We start from the raw sequence: 18,725 nt of genomic DNA, 5'->3' as shown, positions 1-18,725 counted from the left end.
ATCACCGCTCTTCTAAAGCGCTGATTGGGTGACCGGGTTATCGTTACTAGGGAGATAATGGCGGCTGCCGTAGTGAGGAACATCGGGGCAAAGCTGAGCAGGAATGTGAGGGAGATCAGGATCCATCTGTGTCAGAGGTCTGCGGGGAGTCAGGGGGTCAGGTGAGGACGGAGACCGAGGGGAGTGCGGGGGTGGGGTGTCTGAGGTGTTCACGTAACAGTCTGGCTGCAGGGTCACCTTCCTGGCAATGTCACTACCTATCCTATAGCTCAGGCTGGGAAGCATGCTGGGACTTGTAGTTCAACAGCCAAAGGTCGCCCCTGACATAAGTACATGTCACTCTTACTGTACTAAATAGTAGACAGTATTTGAATTACCCTTTGATGACCAGTCCAATCTTCTCTTTTTGAGATACGTTAGTTTAAATGGGAATAGTAATTTTATTATTATTTCTTAGTCTAACCAAATGTGTTATATATAATTTTTTTTTTGGACATATGTTTTTTTTTTTTTCTCGTGGTAGCAAATTGATACAAATTTATTTGTCCCCATAAGTATTCCCTCAGGGAAATCAAGCAAAAATAGGGGATTAAAGGTGTACCTTTTTACCCCCTTTTTTGATTTGACTAAGAAATAATAATGTGGATTATTTGGTTAATACACGTCTGTAATATACGTCTGCCTATAATTAACAAATACACTTGTTAATTATAGGGGCCCCACTGTAATTCACCAATGCTGGGCTTCTTCCACGTGAAACCTGTTTCAAAACTGTGACTCTTCAGCAGTGCTGAAATTGTTGCTGTCTCTAAGAAGAGACAGCCCAAGAAATGCAGCCAGGAGCCTGGAAAAAAGCCAGGAAACCAGCCGCTGGTTTTAAATCTCCCACTGCCTTATGATAATTTATTCACCGACTTAAGCCATGCATTTTGAAAAAGTGGTTAAGTGGCATTAGTGAGTTATAGTGCCACTATAATAGTGGCACCTGTTTAATTGGCCTTTACCAAGTAAAAACGTTTTTTGATGACTGTTCTCATAGTTGGATGATGGGAACATCTTTTTGTTGGTTTGGGGTAACACATTCTGCTTGACAATTACACATTATTACATGAGAAGTATAGCACACACATCTTGCCACTCCTGCTCTAAAATGGTCAGCCACTCCTGGAGAAAATCTAGATGACATCATTGCAGTATCACAGCAATCCCAACACAAGTCCTGTCAGGTGCCACCTGATAGGATGTATTTTGAGAGATGGCTGTTGGAAAGTGGTTAAAATAATTTCCAGTTTTCCTGCAGAGGAAGTATGGCTCATGCTCACTGCTTTTCCCAACACCCATTGTACATTCAAACTGCGCTACATTTACTGCCTGGTGAGAACAGCTTATTTTGTATGGCAAATGCGGTGTTCTGAAAATGTCAATACTGGAGCTGAGCAAGCAATCGGACTGAATACTGCATGGACAAGGGTAGAGCCCATCTTGCTGTATTACTCTGCACTTTTGGTTGTACACTTTCTTCATAGACATCAGTAAACACTATTTGTATATCTGTGTATGAGCCTCTAATCAAATCATGCATGGCACTGTCTAGTTGTGTGTTGGTACACTACAACCCCTGTAGTGATAATTGAACTTGATGATTATTATTTATAATAATTTTTATTTCTATTTTAAAAATACTTATTCCATAAATATTATCTTATAAAACCATGGTTTTAATAACTGTTAATGAGAATTGTATCCAGTATGCTGAATAATAGGAATTGTCCTGTCAAGATTGACCAAATGTACATTTCCATGGACAAATCTTTAAAATTGGGGACTGTTGGCATTTATGCTGTACTATAGATGATTATTATTCACCAACCACTTACTACATAGTTATACGAAAGTTCCCATTTAATTGTCAATATATCTTACACATGACCATTTAAATCAGATTATATAATAAAAATATTTAAATACGTTGCTCTAAAACTTATTACCTTACTGAATCATTTTGGGTGAATTTAACCAGGGTAAGTGCACCCATTGCCTTCATTATCCAAATCTGTGTACACACTGATGATCAGGATGTTAAGTGGGGTGAATAGGTGTCTAGACCAATAACAAGCCATTAGGAGCATTAAAATGTTAGCTGCAAAAACTATTACAGCTCAGCCATCACCTGCATTTCATTAGAATTAAAAGTTATACCAACATGTAACTAATCTAATCATTAACAGCAAAGAGAAATATGTGGCAGCAGAATGACTGTGGTGTTAAATGCATCACTGTTTCAATGTTGAACTAGATTTCCATTTTAAAGGGGGTCTATCATACAACAGTTGTGTAACTGTTATAGATAATTTACCTGGTTGATATTTGATAAAAGGTTACTGTGGATTAAAATAAAGTAATTCTGTTCAGTGTTTCCCAAAGTTCTCCGGTGCCTCTAACAGTGCATGTTTTCCATATCTCCTTGCTGGAGCACAGGTGTAGTCATTACTGACTGATACATTATAATTATACCACCTGTGCATCTGTTACATGTGTCGGTCAGTAATTTTTATTTTTTTATTTTTTAAGATCTGGACTAGTTGGGTGTGTGGTTTTGGTGTATAGTGGGAAGTGTGACTTTAATATATATTTATGTTCAGTCGCAGGGTTAAATGCTGTCTATAAAGGGCTGATTTTTGGTGGGGGTGAGCTACACTGTTTTATTTTCTTTCTTCAGAGATTTTATTGAACAGAACTATGTGGAACTGAAAAAAGCAAATCCAGAATTCCCCATATTGATTAGAGAATGCTCAGAGGTTCAACCCAAACTATGGGCGAGATATGGTGAGTATGTGAAAAACCATAGTGATTTCTCAGCTGCGTGGCAGTACAAGCTATCCGTTTATAGTGGCTGCTATTTCAGACATCCCACTTTAACCAACATTCTTGTTGTATCTGTAAAAGGGCAAATACTATAGATTTGTAATTAAAAGATTTAATTATCTCATACATTTAACTGATTCTCTGCTTGGTTGTATGTATTAATAAGATTCCCAGTTGCCTTACTGCTTGTTCGGTCAACTCAAAACGTAAAATTAGCTGTAGACTAATGTTTGGTTTCTCAACTTCTTCAGTTCTCATGTGTGCCCAAACAGGTCATGTTTTAAGGTGCAACTGTCGCTTACACATAGAAGAGGAAGCCATTTTGTTGTCTGAGACAATATCAGTTTGCAGCTTGGCAGTTGGTATAGGGAGCCTTTTTTGGGACTGTTCCAATATTTTAATGCAGTCTAACAAAGTGCTTTAGTGATGTAATTGGTTCCCAAGCTATTGATAGGCTGCATTTTCATATTCGCTTAGCCCACAAAATGGCTACCTTCTGTGTGTACTCTAACCAGGCTCTACTTGTAGGAACAGAATTCTTACAAAACATGTCATTCTTTAAAAACACTGCATAAGGTATTAATGGTAAGACTGCATTGTCCATCGGATGTAGAGGCTGCCATCATCATGATGGGAACAAACAGTAATAAAACAATACTGGGTCACACATACAGAGAGGTTAGAGGGGTCCTGCTCGCAAGCTTACCAATAACTGTACTTTATACTTCAACGGTCTGCTAGGCTGTAATGCTGTCATATATAGATATACTATAAGCATATGGGTGGAAATAGGTGCTATTTTTATGTGTTTCTTTAGAGTGTTGTGTTTTGTTTTTTTTGGGTTCATATACATCCAGTTCAGCATCAGTCCCATAGTGCTTAGTGTGACTATTGGATGTCTGTTTGCAATGGACTATGTGCTTAAGTTTATTGCCATAAATGATTGCACATTGTGCTGTGATATCACAGCCAGATGCCTTCCAACTAAAGATAAATATGGAATAATGCTTTAAAGCTGCATTACCATGTTATTAAAATACTTTACTAAGCTATTACCCCAAGGCAGAGAATCAGGGACTGCTACGTGCAGCTGTTTTTTCCAGGCCTCTATTTGTAATAAAGAATTTGCAAATCAATTTTGTAAACCAACTTTACATGGACATAGGGCATGGTTCTGACTGACTGCGGCTTTAAAGGGCCGATTCAATTAATTTTTTTAATATGTGTTAGCGGTTACTGCTATTTGTGGTCATTTAGGATCTTGATAATGTAACCCTCAATTCAATTCAAATGTTGTGCCTCCTATTTCTTTTACAAAAGTAGTACATCGTGGTGGGTTTGAGGCTTCTATTAAAATATAGGGAAAAGCTAAAGGTAGCAATTCAATTATATGTTAACGCGGAAAGGATCAGCACTTTTTTCTACCTCTCCTGGCCCTGTTACAAAATAAACCATAAGAAAAGTATTGAAATCAACAAAATATTTATCATAATCATATTAATGGATGTTTTTATCAAAAAACCTTTTAAAAGAGCAGACAAGACAAGCATTTTCTAGTGTTGGGGAAACAAAAAAAAAAAAAAAAGGCAAAACACAATAAAAACATTGTTGGATAAGATAATCTGTTTAAATCTTTTAAAGTATGTTTGTAGTGTGTTTTTGTGGTAATTTAGTATAGATAAAAATGAAAATTTGTGTAGTGTAATGACAATAGCATAAGTAAGGTGTATACTGTAGTGTAATAGAACGTTTCAGTTTCCTTTTGTCAGTTATTTTTTTTTCTACCTATAAAATGGCCTTGAAAAACTTTCCCCTCCCATCAAATTCACTTTCACCTATTATTAATGCTCAGGGGTGGCATTTAATGTTTTGCAATTGAATAGCATTTTTTTGACAGCGGTACACAAAAATAGCCACAGCTTCTTTGTGTAACTCACGCAGGTTTATTTTTTTACTTTAAACGCAGTGTTACATAGGGAGATTGAATCGGCCCCTAAGAGTCAAAGAGGAGTCCTGATATGTAGGAGCTTCTGGGGCTCCATCTATAAGATATTTATTATGTGGTGGTGCAGCTTTAAGGGCGAGCCTTAATCTTGGTGCGAGCACTGGACCTCAGAACCCAGAGTCTGTATAACTGAGACCTGTTAGTGCAGTGGGAAGATGCTGGCACACACAGGCTTATAAATTTTATCTTCTGACCACATTTACCAACAGACCAGATAATGAACCAATCGATTTCTATTGGATTATGTTTGGGCATATGGATCACTTTGGGACCACCCAATACGACACCAGGCCAATTGCCCGATACTCCTTCATGTGTGCCCAGCATTACTTAGAATCCAAAAAGACTACAAAGAAAGTGGTATAAAGGGCACACCTATAACACATGCACTTTGGTAGTTTCCTAGCCCATTGCCTGATGGATATCACAGCGTGTATGACCATAATTAGACTGCTCAGGCATGCTTTAATAGTGTGATAAGGGAGTATCTAGGGTTATAGCTTTTTATGACTCTGCCTGGGAAAATTGTCCTGAAAGCACATTCTTCAGTTAGGATATGCAGATTACACATTTACAGAACACAAGCTGTCTAGTTAGGACAAAGTAATCATATAAAAATAAATACATACTGATCAAATTAGAGGCCTAGGATCTCTGCCCGTATCCTCCAACACTCCCCCATGTCAGGTGGCCTCTGCATCCCCAATCTTCTCAATTAACAATGCAGCGTTATTAGCCCAATGTGTAAAATGGCATTCTCTACCTGGAACCAGGATCTGGGTTGATAAAGAATCGGGCCTACTGGAGAGATCACCGATCTGCTCTATTCTCTGGCTTACTGCCGCACAATGCCCAGCCCCTGCTCGGCCTCACCCAGTGGTTACCCATTCTCTCTCAATTCGGTCCCGAGGTAATAGAATGGCGCATCTCCCTCCCTCCCACTCAATTTTGATACCCCTCTGATCCAAACCCACTTTCACACCTGGCTACTTTTAAATCATAGCAGTAGGACCATGTCATTTCCAGAGTTCTCTGACTTGGCAAAGTAATGTGGGTTCACAATGGGACAGTTCCACCAATACATGCAGATCAGACATTTCCACCAGACGGTCAAAATTCAGTTATCAGCCAGGTCACCCACTGTGTTTGAGAATCTGTCTCTCTGGACCATCCTCAAAAGGTCTCATCTCTGTTTTGTATAATTCATTGCTCCCCCCTAATCACTGTTTCCAGACACAGTGGGAAACAGATCTGGGGGAGTCATTAGCACACAAAGACTGGTCGGATATCTACGAATGGACAGCACACTGCTATATAAATGTCCGCATTAAGGAAACCGCCAATTAATTACTCCACAGATGGTATTATGTCCCATCCAAATTACACGCTATACACCCGCAGACAAGCACGGTTTGTTGGAGATATTGTGACCACACTGGAATCTTCGTGCATATATTATGGGCAGCACGGTGACTTAGTGATTAGCACTTCTGCCTCACAACACTGTGGTCATGAGTTCAATTCCCGACCATGGCTTTATCTGTGTGGAGTTTGTATGTTCTCCCCGTGTTTGCGTGGGTTTCCTCCCACACTCCAAAAACATACTGGTAGGTTAATTGGGTGCTATCAAAGTTGACCCTAGTCTCTGTCTGTATGTTAGGGGATTTAGACTATAAGCTCCAATGGAGCAGGGACTGATGTGCATGAGTTCTCAGTACAGCGCTGTGGAATCAGTGGCGCTATAGAAATAAATGGTGATGATGATTATGACTGTCCCAAAATACACCCATACTGGACTGTTGTCATAGCTTTAGCCTCAGCAATCCTTGCTATTCCTTTACCCACCGACCCCCAAACATGTGCTGCTACCTCACCTATTCCAGATCTCCCCTTTCACGCCCATAAACTCTTCCGACATATTATTAGTGCGGCAAGTTGCCAAATAGCTGCCTCCTGGAAAAATCCTATACCTCCAAAGCTTGAAATGATCTGTGGTCGAGTTTGGCATACCTATCAGATGGAACATATCACCAGCATTCTGAGGGGTTCCTCCGTATCTTTTCATAAAGTATGGTCTCCATGGGCTTCTCATCACAATTTTCTTTCCAACACCTCTTACCAATTTTTTCCGATCCTCACAACCCTATACTATACCCTTTCTTCAACTCTGCCATGTACCTACGCCCCGTTATAAATGTTAAACATTAACATCATTACGGTACCAGGCCAGTGCACAGCTGACTTCAAACTGTAAAAGCATTGTTGGCGAGTGTTGTGTGCCCTGTATTTAGACTTATTTATATTATGCTACTGTTGTACTTTTCAGAAATTTCTGTAACTCTTTTTCGTACTTGATGTTATTAATAAACTGTATTTAAAAAAAATAAATAGTTGCCAATTGGTAATAATTTTCAGGGACAATCCCAGGTTTTAAATATCTGTCCCTGGGAATTTTGACCAACCACACAGGAAAAAATCTTTTTTTCACTGCATGTGGAATGCAGTTCTTACCAATCGTTATTCTTCTCTGGGCTTTAAATGTTTATTTTTTGAGAAGAGGTATTTATATTGCATGGTATAATGAAATTCAGTACTCTTGACATAGGGGCTACAGCGCTCCAAGGTTCGCTGCGACAGTATCGCACATGACGTGACTGCTACAAAATGTCCCATTGATAATATTTATAAAGTAGGAATATTTTGGTTTTTTTTTCCCTGTAACTAAACCATGAATATCTCCTTGCAGATTTTGGAAAAGAAGTGTGCCTCCCCCTTAATAATCTAAAAGCTGAACAAGTAGCCAAAGCCCTTGAGTCTGTTGTGAACAGCAAGCCATGAAGCTTCTGGTTTAATCATCACACTTACGTGAGAAGTATTTGTTTTGATGTGAACCTGAATCAGGAAAGGAAATCATCAGAAGAAGCTATGGACTGTGCTCTATTGATCCTATTATGGAAATAAAACTGTCTTCATTTGAACATCATTTAACTTTATTAGAAAAGTATAAACACTTATTATTCAATTGATATAAATAAAAGTATGTGAGAACTGAGGTCTTGTTCGGTCTGCAATCATTCTCCTTCTGTTTACGCTGCTATTTATTCCATAGGTGGAAGTCCACGGCTGTCCTCTTTCCTCTAAAAATGAGAAAAACGTAGACTTGGTGAACATTTAATATTTCTAATTGAAAGACTATTACAAATATAATGTGTATCATTGCATAACACAATAATAAAATACACTACATTTTGCTTACCCTGGTACTGTATATTTTTATTTGGCAATGTGGAAACACACTTATATATGTGTTATATTGCATACATATGTAATCAATGAGCAAAACTTAACAAGAAACTATGCAAAACCTTTAATAAAAAGTGCTATACCCACATGTGATGCCCAGGACCAAACCCTGGTGCGGTAATAGTACAATTTTACAACAAACAAAGGGCATTGTTATTATATTAACAAGTGCCAACAAAAGTTTTGTTCTCTTGTGGTTTTTTTTTTTAAATAAAAAAACCAGACAGGATCTCATAAGAGGCTGTATCTGGGCATTTTTTTGAGTAACCTGAAAAGTCTTCACAAGATGTATGTCGCTCTGATCTATGTCTCCATATTCCTGCGTCTTTTATTGTGCCATCCTGGATACTTCCTTTCTACACTACCTTTGATCATATAACTTAGGAGTCTATGTACTCACTTGACTGGCGCTTGTATGACTCCTGTCTTAAACAACTATTATTATTCTCGTAGATTTGTGAGACGCCACAGTGCTCTGCAGCGCCATACAGTACATACATAAAACAGGGACATACAAGGTAGACAAAATAAATGCGGACATGAAAACAAAGGGTATGAAGGACCCTGCTCATTAGAGCTTACATTCTAAGTGAAAGAGGGCACAGCTGAAACAAGAGGAGCAAATGTAGTTCAAAGTGGAGATTGGGACAGTTATGAGGGTGCATTGGTGTGAATAGTGCTAACGGGGGTAAGGTCACCTCTAAAAAAAAAAAAAAGATTGTTTTTTTCAAAGAGCGTCTAAAGATTTGAAGGCTGTAGGAAGTCTGAGCTTGGTAGGGGAGGAAACGCAGAAGAAGTCATTACCGAGACAAGGAGCAGGTCAGAGCTAGGTCTAAGGGTGGGTGAAGAGTATATTGATATGAGAATTGAGATGGATGCAGGGGTAGTGTTGTGGGCTTTGTAGGTAAGGGCGAGTAATTTGATTTTGATTCTGGAAGACACAGGAATCCAGTGTAGGGATTTGCAAAGTGGTGCAGTAGACATGGAGCGGTGAGAGAGGAAGATCTGTCTTGAGCAGCGTTTAGGGTGGATTGAAGTGTGGATATATGGGTGTCAGGATTGCCAGATAGCAGGAGGTTGCAATAGTCAAGATGGGAGATGATGAGAGAATGGCTCAGAGTTTTTGTAGCATGTTGAGTAAAAAAAAAAAAAAAAGGGCATATTCTGTCAATATTTTTAAGGTGGAGTCGACAGGACTGGGAGAGCGTCTGGATGTGAGGAATAAAGCAGAGGGTGGAGTCAAGTGTGACACCAAGGCAGTGGGCTTAGGAAACTAAGCAAATTATGGTGTCACTGACAGTGAGGGACATTTGAGGGCAGATGGTGAGTGGCAGGAGGAAAGATAATAAGCTCTGTTTTGGACAATGTTGAGCTTTAGGTAGCATTAAGAGACCATGTGGAGATAGCAGAAAGACAGTTGGTTACATGAGATAGTACAGGAGGAGAGCGGTCAGGGGAAGCGATATAGATTTGGGTATCAGCGTTACGGTGGCCGAATGAGTGAATTAGTGCCCTAAGAAAAGAAGTGTATAATGAAAAAAGAGGATTTATGTACTTACGTTAAATCCGTTTCTCTGATTCCGTCTGGGGGACACTGCTTACCATGGGGTTTGTGGAGGGGCGCTTGGGAGTTGGCACCTAACTAGTTAACTTTAGTACTGCCAACAGACCCCTCCCCTCTACAATCCCCCCGCCTCTTCCTCCTCAGTTATTTAAAAAGCCCCAAGGAGATAGGTCAATCAACCAAGAGCATATAGAGGAAAGGCAGAAGGGAGGGATCGCAGTGTCCCCCAGACGGAATCAGAGAAACCTATTTAACATAAGTACATAAATCCTCTTTTCTCTTTCATCCAGTCTGGGGGACACTGCTTAACATGGGGACGTTCTAAAGCAGCTCCCTAAGGGTGGGACTACCCTGAAAGCCCCGCTCGTAAAGCATTACGAGCGAAATTTGCATCCGCAGAAGCAAATATATTCAACTGGAAAACTTTGTAAAGGTGTGGACAGAGGACCAGGTGGCTGTCCTGCAAAGCTAGTCTGCAGAAGCCCCATATCTCGCTGTCCAAGATGCCCCTACCGATCTGGTAGAATGGGCCGTAAGTCTCTCTGGCACCGGACGGATAGCCTTATGTAAGCTTGCCTAATGGTAGCCGTAATCCATTTTGCAATGGACTGTTTTGAGGCTGGCTAGCCTCTCTTATTAGCATCATAAAGAACAACAAGGAAACCGTACGCCTCATTAGAGAAGTTCCTTTGACATAAACGCGGAAAGCTCTAACCACATTTAACTTTTCCATAGACTTTGAATCCGAATGGGAAGTGGGAGAAAAGACCGGAATTACAATTTCCTGTTTCAGATGGAAGCCGAAACTACTCTAGGAACAAAGGAAGGGAGGGCCGCTCTGTTCTTGAGGAAAACCAGACATGGTTCCCGGCAAGACAGAGCTCCTAATTCTGAAACCCTACGCGCAGATGCAATAGCCAAAAGAAGAGGACCTTGCAGGTCAACCACTTCAAATTTGCCACAAATAATGGCTCAAAGGGAGGCCCTTTAAGCATGTCCAGCACCAGGTGAGATCCCACGGTGCTGTAGGTGGAACATAGGGAGACTGAATATGCAAGACTCCCTGAATGAAAGTCCTAATATCTGGCAAATCCGCTAATTTCAGGTGAAAAAAAGACAAAGTGCCGATACCTGAACTTCTAGGGAACCTAAACGAAGGCCTGCTTCCAGGCCATCTTGAAGAAAAGCCAATAAACGAGGAAGACGAAAGGAGGACGTGTGACATGTCCTATTATCGCTCCATTTGATATAGGCCTTCCAAATCCGGAGATAGGTGCGAGCTGAGACCGGCTTTCAGGCTCGCATCATAGTGTTCGCCAGGCTGGAGGAAAAAAACCTCTAGCCCTCCAGAGGCTGGCTTAAACAGCCATGCCGTTAAACTGAGCTGAGGTAAATTCTGGTAACGGAAGGGACCCTGCAGAAGAAGGTCGTCTCGAGACGGAAGACGTAAACCCTGTCCTTCCGCCATAGAGATTATGTCCGCGTACCAGACTCGGCGCGGCCATGAGGGAGCTATTAGAATTACTGGCAGACCTCCCTGCCTTACTCGTCTGAGTACGCGAGGAAGCATGGGGATCGGAGGAAACAGGTATCCCAACCTGAACTCCCATGACATCGTCATGACGTCCACTGCCACCGCTAAGGGGTCACTTGCCCTTGCGCAGAACCTGTAAACCTTTTTGTTGTGTCTGGAGGCCCTGAGATCTATGTCCGGAAGACCCCATTCTGAACCAGGGACTGGAAAATTTCCGGATGGAGTGACCACTCCCCCGGTTCTGTCCAAACCAAAATTTGAGCTGCAATATTCATTGCAGATGCACTCCTGGTTCCTCCCTGCCTGTTGACATATGCCACGGCCGTGGCATTGTCTGACTGAACTTCTGACAGTGTGGCCCTGGAGGAGGGACTGGGCCCCCCCGGAGGGCCAGTAGAATTGCCTTCAACTCCAGCACGTTTATGGATAGGGCTGATTCCTGAACCGACCAAAGTCCCTGGAGCCTGAGGTGCAGGATTACCGCCCCCCCCCCCCCACCTTTTAGGCTGGCGTCCGTCGTGGCTATGATCCAAGACCATGGAGCGAAACACCTGCCCACTGTCTTGTGATCCCGAATCAGCCACCACTGAAGTGAATCTCTCACCCAGGATTATCGCTCCATCTGATATAGGCCTTCCAAAGATAGAGAGATTTTCTGGAGATCCAAACGTAGGAGGGATCCTGACCATTTCGTCCACAGATCCCACTGAAGACATCAAGAATGGGCTCGACCAAAGGGGATTGTCTCGAAGGAGGCCACCATTTTCTTCAGCAGCCACATGCACAAGTGCATTGAGGGGCTGAGAGAGGACAAGACCTGAGTAGTAATACTCTGAATAGAACTGATCTTCTCGACAGGTAGGAACATCCTGTGCTGGCTGGTGTCCATAATGAGCCCTAGGAAAACCATGCGTTGACACGAAACCGTCTGGGATTTCCTTAAGTTTATTAGCCATCCATGGCCCTCGAGACCCGCCAAGGTGAGGGATAAGTGATGACGTAAGCAATTCTCCGTGGAAGATTTGATGAGCAGGTCGTCTGAATAGGGCACGACCTGAACTCCTTGAAGGGAAGACATGCTGCCATAACTGACATGATCTTCGTGAAAATCCCTCGGTGCCGTTGAGAGGCCGAAGGGAAGGGCCCGAAACTGATAGTGGAAGGATCCCACCGAGAATCTTAGAAGAGACTGATGTTGGATCCAAATGGGAATCTGGAGGTATGGATCTTTTATGTCTATGGACGCCATAAACTGATTCTTTAGGGATTCCATCCGAAATTTGTCCACCCGTAAGTGCACATTGAGGCCCTTTAAGTTTAGGATGGGACGGAAAAAAAAAGCCGTCCGGCTTCTTGACCAGAAACAGGCTTGAATAAAAACCCCTGTCCCTTCTGGTAATCTAGGAACCTGCAGATAACTCTTTTAGAAAGAAGAGAGGTGACACAATCCTGTATCGCCTGCCTTCTTGATGGATCTCAGGGGAGCGGGGTCATGAAGAAGCGATGTGGAACCGGGCCCAGCAGGTCTATCCTGTAACCCTCTGATATAATGCCCCGAATCCAAGAATCTTGGGAGGACGCTGCCCACTGTTCCTGAAACAAAGACAGACGTCCCCCCACTGGCGCCCCATCCAGGAGAACAGAGTGGTCGTCAGGACGCATGCTTTTCCTGATTCTTGGAGGCCTGGCGTCTAGCTGCAAACGAGGATCTCCCCCTGACAGAGGAGCCTCGAGAATTGTGCTGTCTGCCTCTAAAGGACTGTCCTCTAGGAAGAAGGTCCCCCGAAAAAAGCTGACGAAAGGAGCTGGCCCGAGGGTTTCGGCTCGTGCTAGGGAATACCGGCAAGGAAGTACTTTTGCCCCCCGTTGCCTGGGAGATCAGGGTATCCAATTCCGGACCGAACAAACCTGCTGCAGAAAAAGGAATGGTTTCCACAGACTTTTTTGATTCCGCATCTCCTTCCCAGTATTTCAGCCATAACGTTCTTCTTGCTGAAATAAATGCAGCCTGAATAGAAGAGGATACAGTCGCTGTGTTCTGTGTCGTCTCATAAAGGGACCCCGATGCCTCCTTCAAATGCAAAGCCAGGGGAAGTAAATCAGAGTCCTGCAAGGCCTCTGCCAGCTGGTCTGCCCATGCTTCCATGGCTCTAGCCACCCAAGCCGAAGCAAATGTGGGCCTAAAGGAAGAACCCGCAGCCGTAAATATAGATTTCAGCTGGGATTCCACTCTGCGGTCATTGACATCCTGCAGAGATGCAGAACTTGGAGCTGGGAGTAAAGTGTGCTTGTCCAATTGGGTTATGGAATATCCACTTTTGGAATATTCTCCCATCGAACGACATCTTCCTCCTGCAATGGGTACAGGGAAGAGAACCTTTTGGGAACAGAGAACCTCTTATCAGGCTGTTTCCAGGCTCCTTCTGCAATATCCTTAAGTTCTACGGAAGGGGGAAAACGGATAGCCTTTCTTTTGGCCTTCTTAAAGAGACTTCTGTCTCTAGGAGTAGTATCCTCCGGTTCTGGGAGGTCCAACTCTTGTCTCACTGCTAAAACCAAATCATTATTAAATTGGCTTTTAGAGCTTTCTTCCTGTCCCAAAGGTTGAACCTGGTCAGGATCAGAAATAATTTCCCCCCCTTCCTCTGAAAACTCCTCAGAGTATGAAAGGACCATAAGGGTACTATCAGATGTAGGCCTCCTTCTTTTAGCAGGCGGAATGTTTGGGGATTGAAGTAACTGGTTTAGTTTATCCAAACCCTTTATAAATGCTGTAGACCATGCCGGTTCTGTGGGAACAGGGGCTAGGTCTGTATGAGAAGAGGAAGGTCCTGGTATAGACGTTTCAATAGAACCTGTGGTAACAGGGAGGCCCAACTGAGTACTAGAATTATTAGCCACCGAAGTAGCCACAGTAGATAGCAATTGATTAGATAGAAAAACCATCTGTGCTAAAGAGGAAACCGACTGTGTCAGGGAGGTCACCCAGGCCGGTTCCTCCGTCAGTGGGGCTGAAACATGCTGGGTTTGCGCAGGGGGAACCCCTGCCTCGCAGACAGAGAAGAGCGCCAACGGGTCCTTCTGCCCACAAGGTAATTTTACATTACATTTAGAACATGTAAAATATTTTGCAATAGGGCCCTTTCTCTTATCTGACATTTTTAATAAAGGAAGGCACACCAAACACACAGACTTAAATTGATAAATTTAGCTGAGTAGAGAGAGAGAAAGATAAATGTGTGGAGAGAAAAGTGTAACTACAAGTAATCAACTAATCTACATATAAAAGTTGTACTTGTAATATTTTAAACACAAAATACCACCTAAGGAAGTAGGAGAACTATAACATAACCCCTACTAGCTCACTTGTATACAACAATACAGAATATGTGTTTAAATAAATCTGATACTTAGCCCATAGGCCCAACAGGGGAGAAGTCCAACAGCAGTATCCTGGTGCCTGCTCCCTCAGATCAGTTCTCTCTTCCCGGGCTTCTCCTTGGCGTCCTTCTGCCAGAAGACCGGGTTAGACCATCTCTCTCTCTGGAAGGAGGGGGATAATACCTGATGCCCCCTCCTATGCATGAGGGGGGATCCAGGTATAGCCCCCTTCTTCTTAGCCGCCGAAGCACTCCTGGTTCCCGAAATCCAAGATGGCCGCCGTGATCTGAAATGTCCTATAACCGGCGCTCTATGCCTGCAGTGGCAGCGCCGGTTATCGGGGAGGCTCCAGGAGTGACAGCGGTCCGTGAGACCGCTTGTCACTCCCAATTCAGGCACCCGTTTCTCCTGTCCCTGTCAGTGAGAGCCTCTGGCTCTCATCTGACAGGGGAATGCCTGCGCTGCTCTGCTGTGAGTGTGTTCTCTATAGTAGAACACACTCCAGCGCTGCCATCTGAAAGAAAAATTCAAAAGAATAAAATAAAAGTTAAAAATTACACTAAGTACTAAAAACGCTGCCCAACTCCAAGGGCACCTAAAAAAAACTGAGGAGGAAGAGGCGGGGGGATTGTAGAGGGGAGAGGTCTGTAGGCAGTACTAAAGTTAACTAGTTAGGTGCCAACTCCCAAGCTCCCCTCCACAACCCCATGGTAAGCAGTGTCCCCCAGACTGGATGAAAGAGAAAAAGCAAAGGGCCAAGAACAGAACCTTGTGAGACCCCAACAAATAGTGGAGGGGAGGACGTGCCAGAGGTAATAACACTAAAGGAGTGGTTCGAGAGGTAGAAAGTGAACCTGGAAATAACTCATGAAGGACAATGGAGTGAAAGGTGTATAGAAGAAGAGGGTGATCAACAGTGTCAAAAGCAACAGAGAGGACCAGGAGAATGAGTATGGAGAAATGACCCTTAGACTTTGCAGTAAGTAGATCATTGATCACTTTTGTCAGAGCAGTTTCAGTGGAATGTTGGGGGCAGAAACCTGATTGCAGAGAGTCGAGAATAGAATGAGAGGAGAGAAAGTGAGACAGGCATTTTATACACTAATCGTTCAAGTAGTTTGGAGGCAGGGGGGAGCAGAGAAATATGGCGGTAGTTGGAGAGAGAGGATGGGTCAAGAGATGGATTCTTTAGAATACGTGAGATGAGCGCATGTTTAAAGGAGGATGAAAATGGGCTAGTAGAGAGAGAGACAGGTTGAAGAGGTGAGATAGAGGTGGCCATGCAGTGGAGGAGAGGGAGCAGAGAAGTTGGGAGGAACTATTATTCCATTGCATGGATGATATTCAAGTAGTAAACGTCTATTTCAGGGAAATTGCTTGGCTAAGAAGACTTGTTTGTATCTGTTCTTATACTATGGTAGCTTCATTATTTTGAAGCCCAATGCACCATTTATTATGTTACCATAATTCATTATTGTGGATGACTTTATTGTTAACACTTCTTTGCTCTGAGTGTACTTGTTGTATACACTAGCGGCTAGTGTCCCATGGGCTAGTGACTAGCCCATAGGAACTTGTAGGTTCTGGCATTTGCTTGGAGTGGGCTTAATTGCAGAGTGCAGATGACTGTGGTGTCTGTTCAGCCTCCTCCTGCAGTTTACAAAGCAGAGTACAAAAAATTGTTCTCACAAGTCTACCATTCCCGAGCACTATGTGTAGGACAAATCTCCCAGAGTGAATGCAGCTGTTGCACACCTCTGACACCAAGCAATTATTCTGAACTAGGATGCTGGTCCATTGCCATAATCCAGTGGCAATGAACCAATACACTCTACAAAACACTAGTGCCAGACGACTCTCTATCATTGAGTCTCTTCCTTCTTCTCAATTAATTTTTAACTGCAAACTAGTGCTCTGCCTTAGTCCTCCCGCATGTTGATAATATACCCCCCCCTATGGAATTTCTAGGCCCTCTGCTAAGCCCCCCTTCCCCATTGTATGTTTACACTTACTGATTCCTGTTACAAATTGAATGATGGGTATTGACTAATAATGTTCTTTTGCTACTATAACTCTTACCGGTTATGCTCTTGATGCTCTAATTAAACAGCATTTAAAAACAACAACTTTGGGCCCTCCCTTTTGGGCTCTGCCACTGTATTGCAAGTGTTTATAAAAACTAACCACAGTAGCAGCAATCTGAGGGAGATGTCCCTCTATCTATACTTAGATATTCTATTACAGGCTCCAACAATCTCTGTGGGACGCTAAGAGGTACCTCGGCTGATTGATAAATTTGAAGAAGAAATGTATTCCCTTATCTCAAAGGATTAAATTCTTGGGGGCCATATTGGACTTTCAGAGATGACAAGCATTTCTAAAACCAGCAAAGATACAGAAGCGAACATCATCCACCATCCATTTCTGATCTCAGCCAACTATACCACCCCACTGTCATGATTTCACAAGACCAATTCAATACTAATTCATACAACAATGGAACAAGAATTTGAGACAACTCATTGACCATGTCTCCTTTGAACAACACTCGGTTCAGTTGCTCTGTTAGACTCAACCACCTCAGGAGTTCCAGGCCGCCACAGGCCAGGACAATATTCACAATATGTTTCTTCAGTTTTTGAGAGGTAATGTATCCCCTGCACGTCAAGGTTACGGGTCTCAGAAAATGTTCCATCTGCCCATGAATATACTCAAACTACTGTACATCTTTCTGCCTCTCATTCACTTGACAAAACACCTCCAAGGCCACCCACTTCCATTCAATTGGACAACGTGAACACAGTAGCTTACATAAATCTCTTGGGTGTAACAGTTAGACACCGCTACAGTTCTCCAAGATTATGCATAAACGGATAATGCGCTGGGGTATTCAAGACATAGACCTCATGGCATTTTGCCAAACAAACTACCAGCATACTGTGTTCAAACAAGATATCTAAAGGTCACTTTCATCAACACACTTTTCAATTCCATGACTGTTACAGCTAGTCTTTTTATTCAACTAACAGTGTTTTTTCTAGACAATCCAGAAGATCAAGAGGTAAGTGGCTGGGGCTATTCTCGTTGCACTAGCATGGCCAAGACTTGCATGTTATTCGGATCTAGTCAGCATTTCCATCAATGCTCCCTGCTCTTTGGCCCTATGGATTCTACAATCTCCATTTTTTCCACCTAACAGCCTGGCACTTGTATTCCAGATATCTTTAACAAGAGAATCTCAGACTCCCTTACAAACAGAACTCCAAGCGAGTAACATTCCGTATTTCAGAATCTCTCCTAGTAAAATATGGCCTTTTACTTAGAGGGTCTCATCCATCCATGTGTATTTTGAAGGCTGTTGCTTACTATCAATTTGCCCTGCAGACACTGGAGATCTTAGGTTCATTCAACCATAAAAGTCCACCTGATATGCACCTTTTTAGCCTCTTGTACATCATTTCAATATGGCTCTGGAGGCACAGATTTGTCAGATGGCCATAAGGCCATCCCTGCACACAAGGCTGCTTTTCAGTCTGCTCTTTTTGGTTCAGTATTTTCTCATTTGACAACAACGACTAACACAATTTGTTTTTTTCCACCCTTTTGTTAAAATCTGTGCAGCAGACTGACATGGACCAATCCACTATACTTTGGGCTGCAGTTTTATTTTTTCTTCTGGTTCAATTGTTTACATATAGTTTTGTTCTAAGAAAGCAGTATACTCAAAGAGCTATTTGCCACATGCAATGTGGGGACTGCTTAGACACTTGCTATATTTTCCCAGTTTCCTAACATTTACTCACCATTGGGTTACAGTAGTTCAACATCGCTTGCACTCGTTGATGAATTTCAGGATGGTCTTTATAGGCTGTAGGGATTTGAAATGTAGATTGTAGGATGTCATTTACCACCTAAGAGCAGAAAACACCATCTTATTGGTTTTAATTCATCATATATAAAATGCTTTTATACAGGGTAGTTAAATAGGATGCTCAACACTTCCAGCTCAGAGGGTGCTCGTTCCTGGCTGACTTTCTCATATGCTGGTTTCCTGTCCTGTCCATGATCTGTGT

General features: G+C 42.6%; 2 protein-coding genes across 5 annotated transcripts in view; one reads left to right on the top strand and one right to left on the bottom strand.

Annotated features, from left to right (window-relative positions):
- The first annotated feature begins 9 nt into the window (after positions 1 to 9).
- Positions 10 to 7,922, top strand: NDUFA2 (NADH:ubiquinone oxidoreductase subunit A2). The gene is made up of 3 exons (XM_075209901.1): positions 10 to 161; positions 2,720 to 2,826; positions 7,617 to 7,922. The coding sequence occupies exons 1-3, from the start codon at positions 58 to 60 to the stop codon at positions 7,706 to 7,708; spliced, it is 303 nt and encodes a 100-aa protein (XP_075066002.1). The 5' UTR covers positions 10 to 57; the 3' UTR covers positions 7,709 to 7,922.
- Positions 7,843 to 18,725, bottom strand: part of TMCO6 (transmembrane and coiled-coil domains 6) — a 44,410-nt gene continuing 33,527 nt past the window's right edge. For 2 of the 4 annotated variants that reach the window (XM_075209896.1, XM_075209899.1), the window contains 2 exons: positions 18,456 to 18,563; positions 7,843 to 8,007 (listed from right to left, as the gene is read on the bottom strand). In XM_075209896.1, the coding sequence (XP_075065997.1) occupies positions 7,969 to 8,007; positions 18,456 to 18,563 (147 nt within the window). In that variant the 3' untranslated portion in view covers positions 7,843 to 7,968. The remainder of the gene's footprint in view (positions 8,008 to 18,455; positions 18,564 to 18,725) is intronic. The other 2 variants (XM_075209897.1, XM_075209898.1) reach the window with 2 other exon arrangements.

The sequence above is a fragment of the Mixophyes fleayi genome, chromosome 4 (genome assembly GCF_038048845.1).
Source record: "Mixophyes fleayi isolate aMixFle1 chromosome 4, aMixFle1.hap1, whole genome shotgun sequence".
Taxonomy (NCBI): Eukaryota; Metazoa; Chordata; class Amphibia; order Anura; family Limnodynastidae; genus Mixophyes; species Mixophyes fleayi.
The sequence above is the reverse complement of the archived record's forward strand: the minus strand, read 5'-3'. Positions and strand labels throughout refer to the sequence as shown.

Bases quoted from the DNA above. Each gene is read 5' to 3' on its own strand.
- NDUFA2 (XM_075209901.1), top strand. From the start codon at position 58: ATGGCGGCTGCCGTAGTGAGGAACATCGGGGCAAAGCTGAGCAGGAAT. The intron at 162-2,719 runs GTGAGGACGGAG...TTCTTTCTTCAG, and splicing joins GCGGGGAGTCAGGGGGTCAG to AGATTTTATTGAACAGAACT. The intron at 2,827-7,616 runs GTGAGTATGTGA...ATCTCCTTGCAG, and splicing joins CAAACTATGGGCGAGATATG to ATTTTGGAAAAGAAGTGTGC.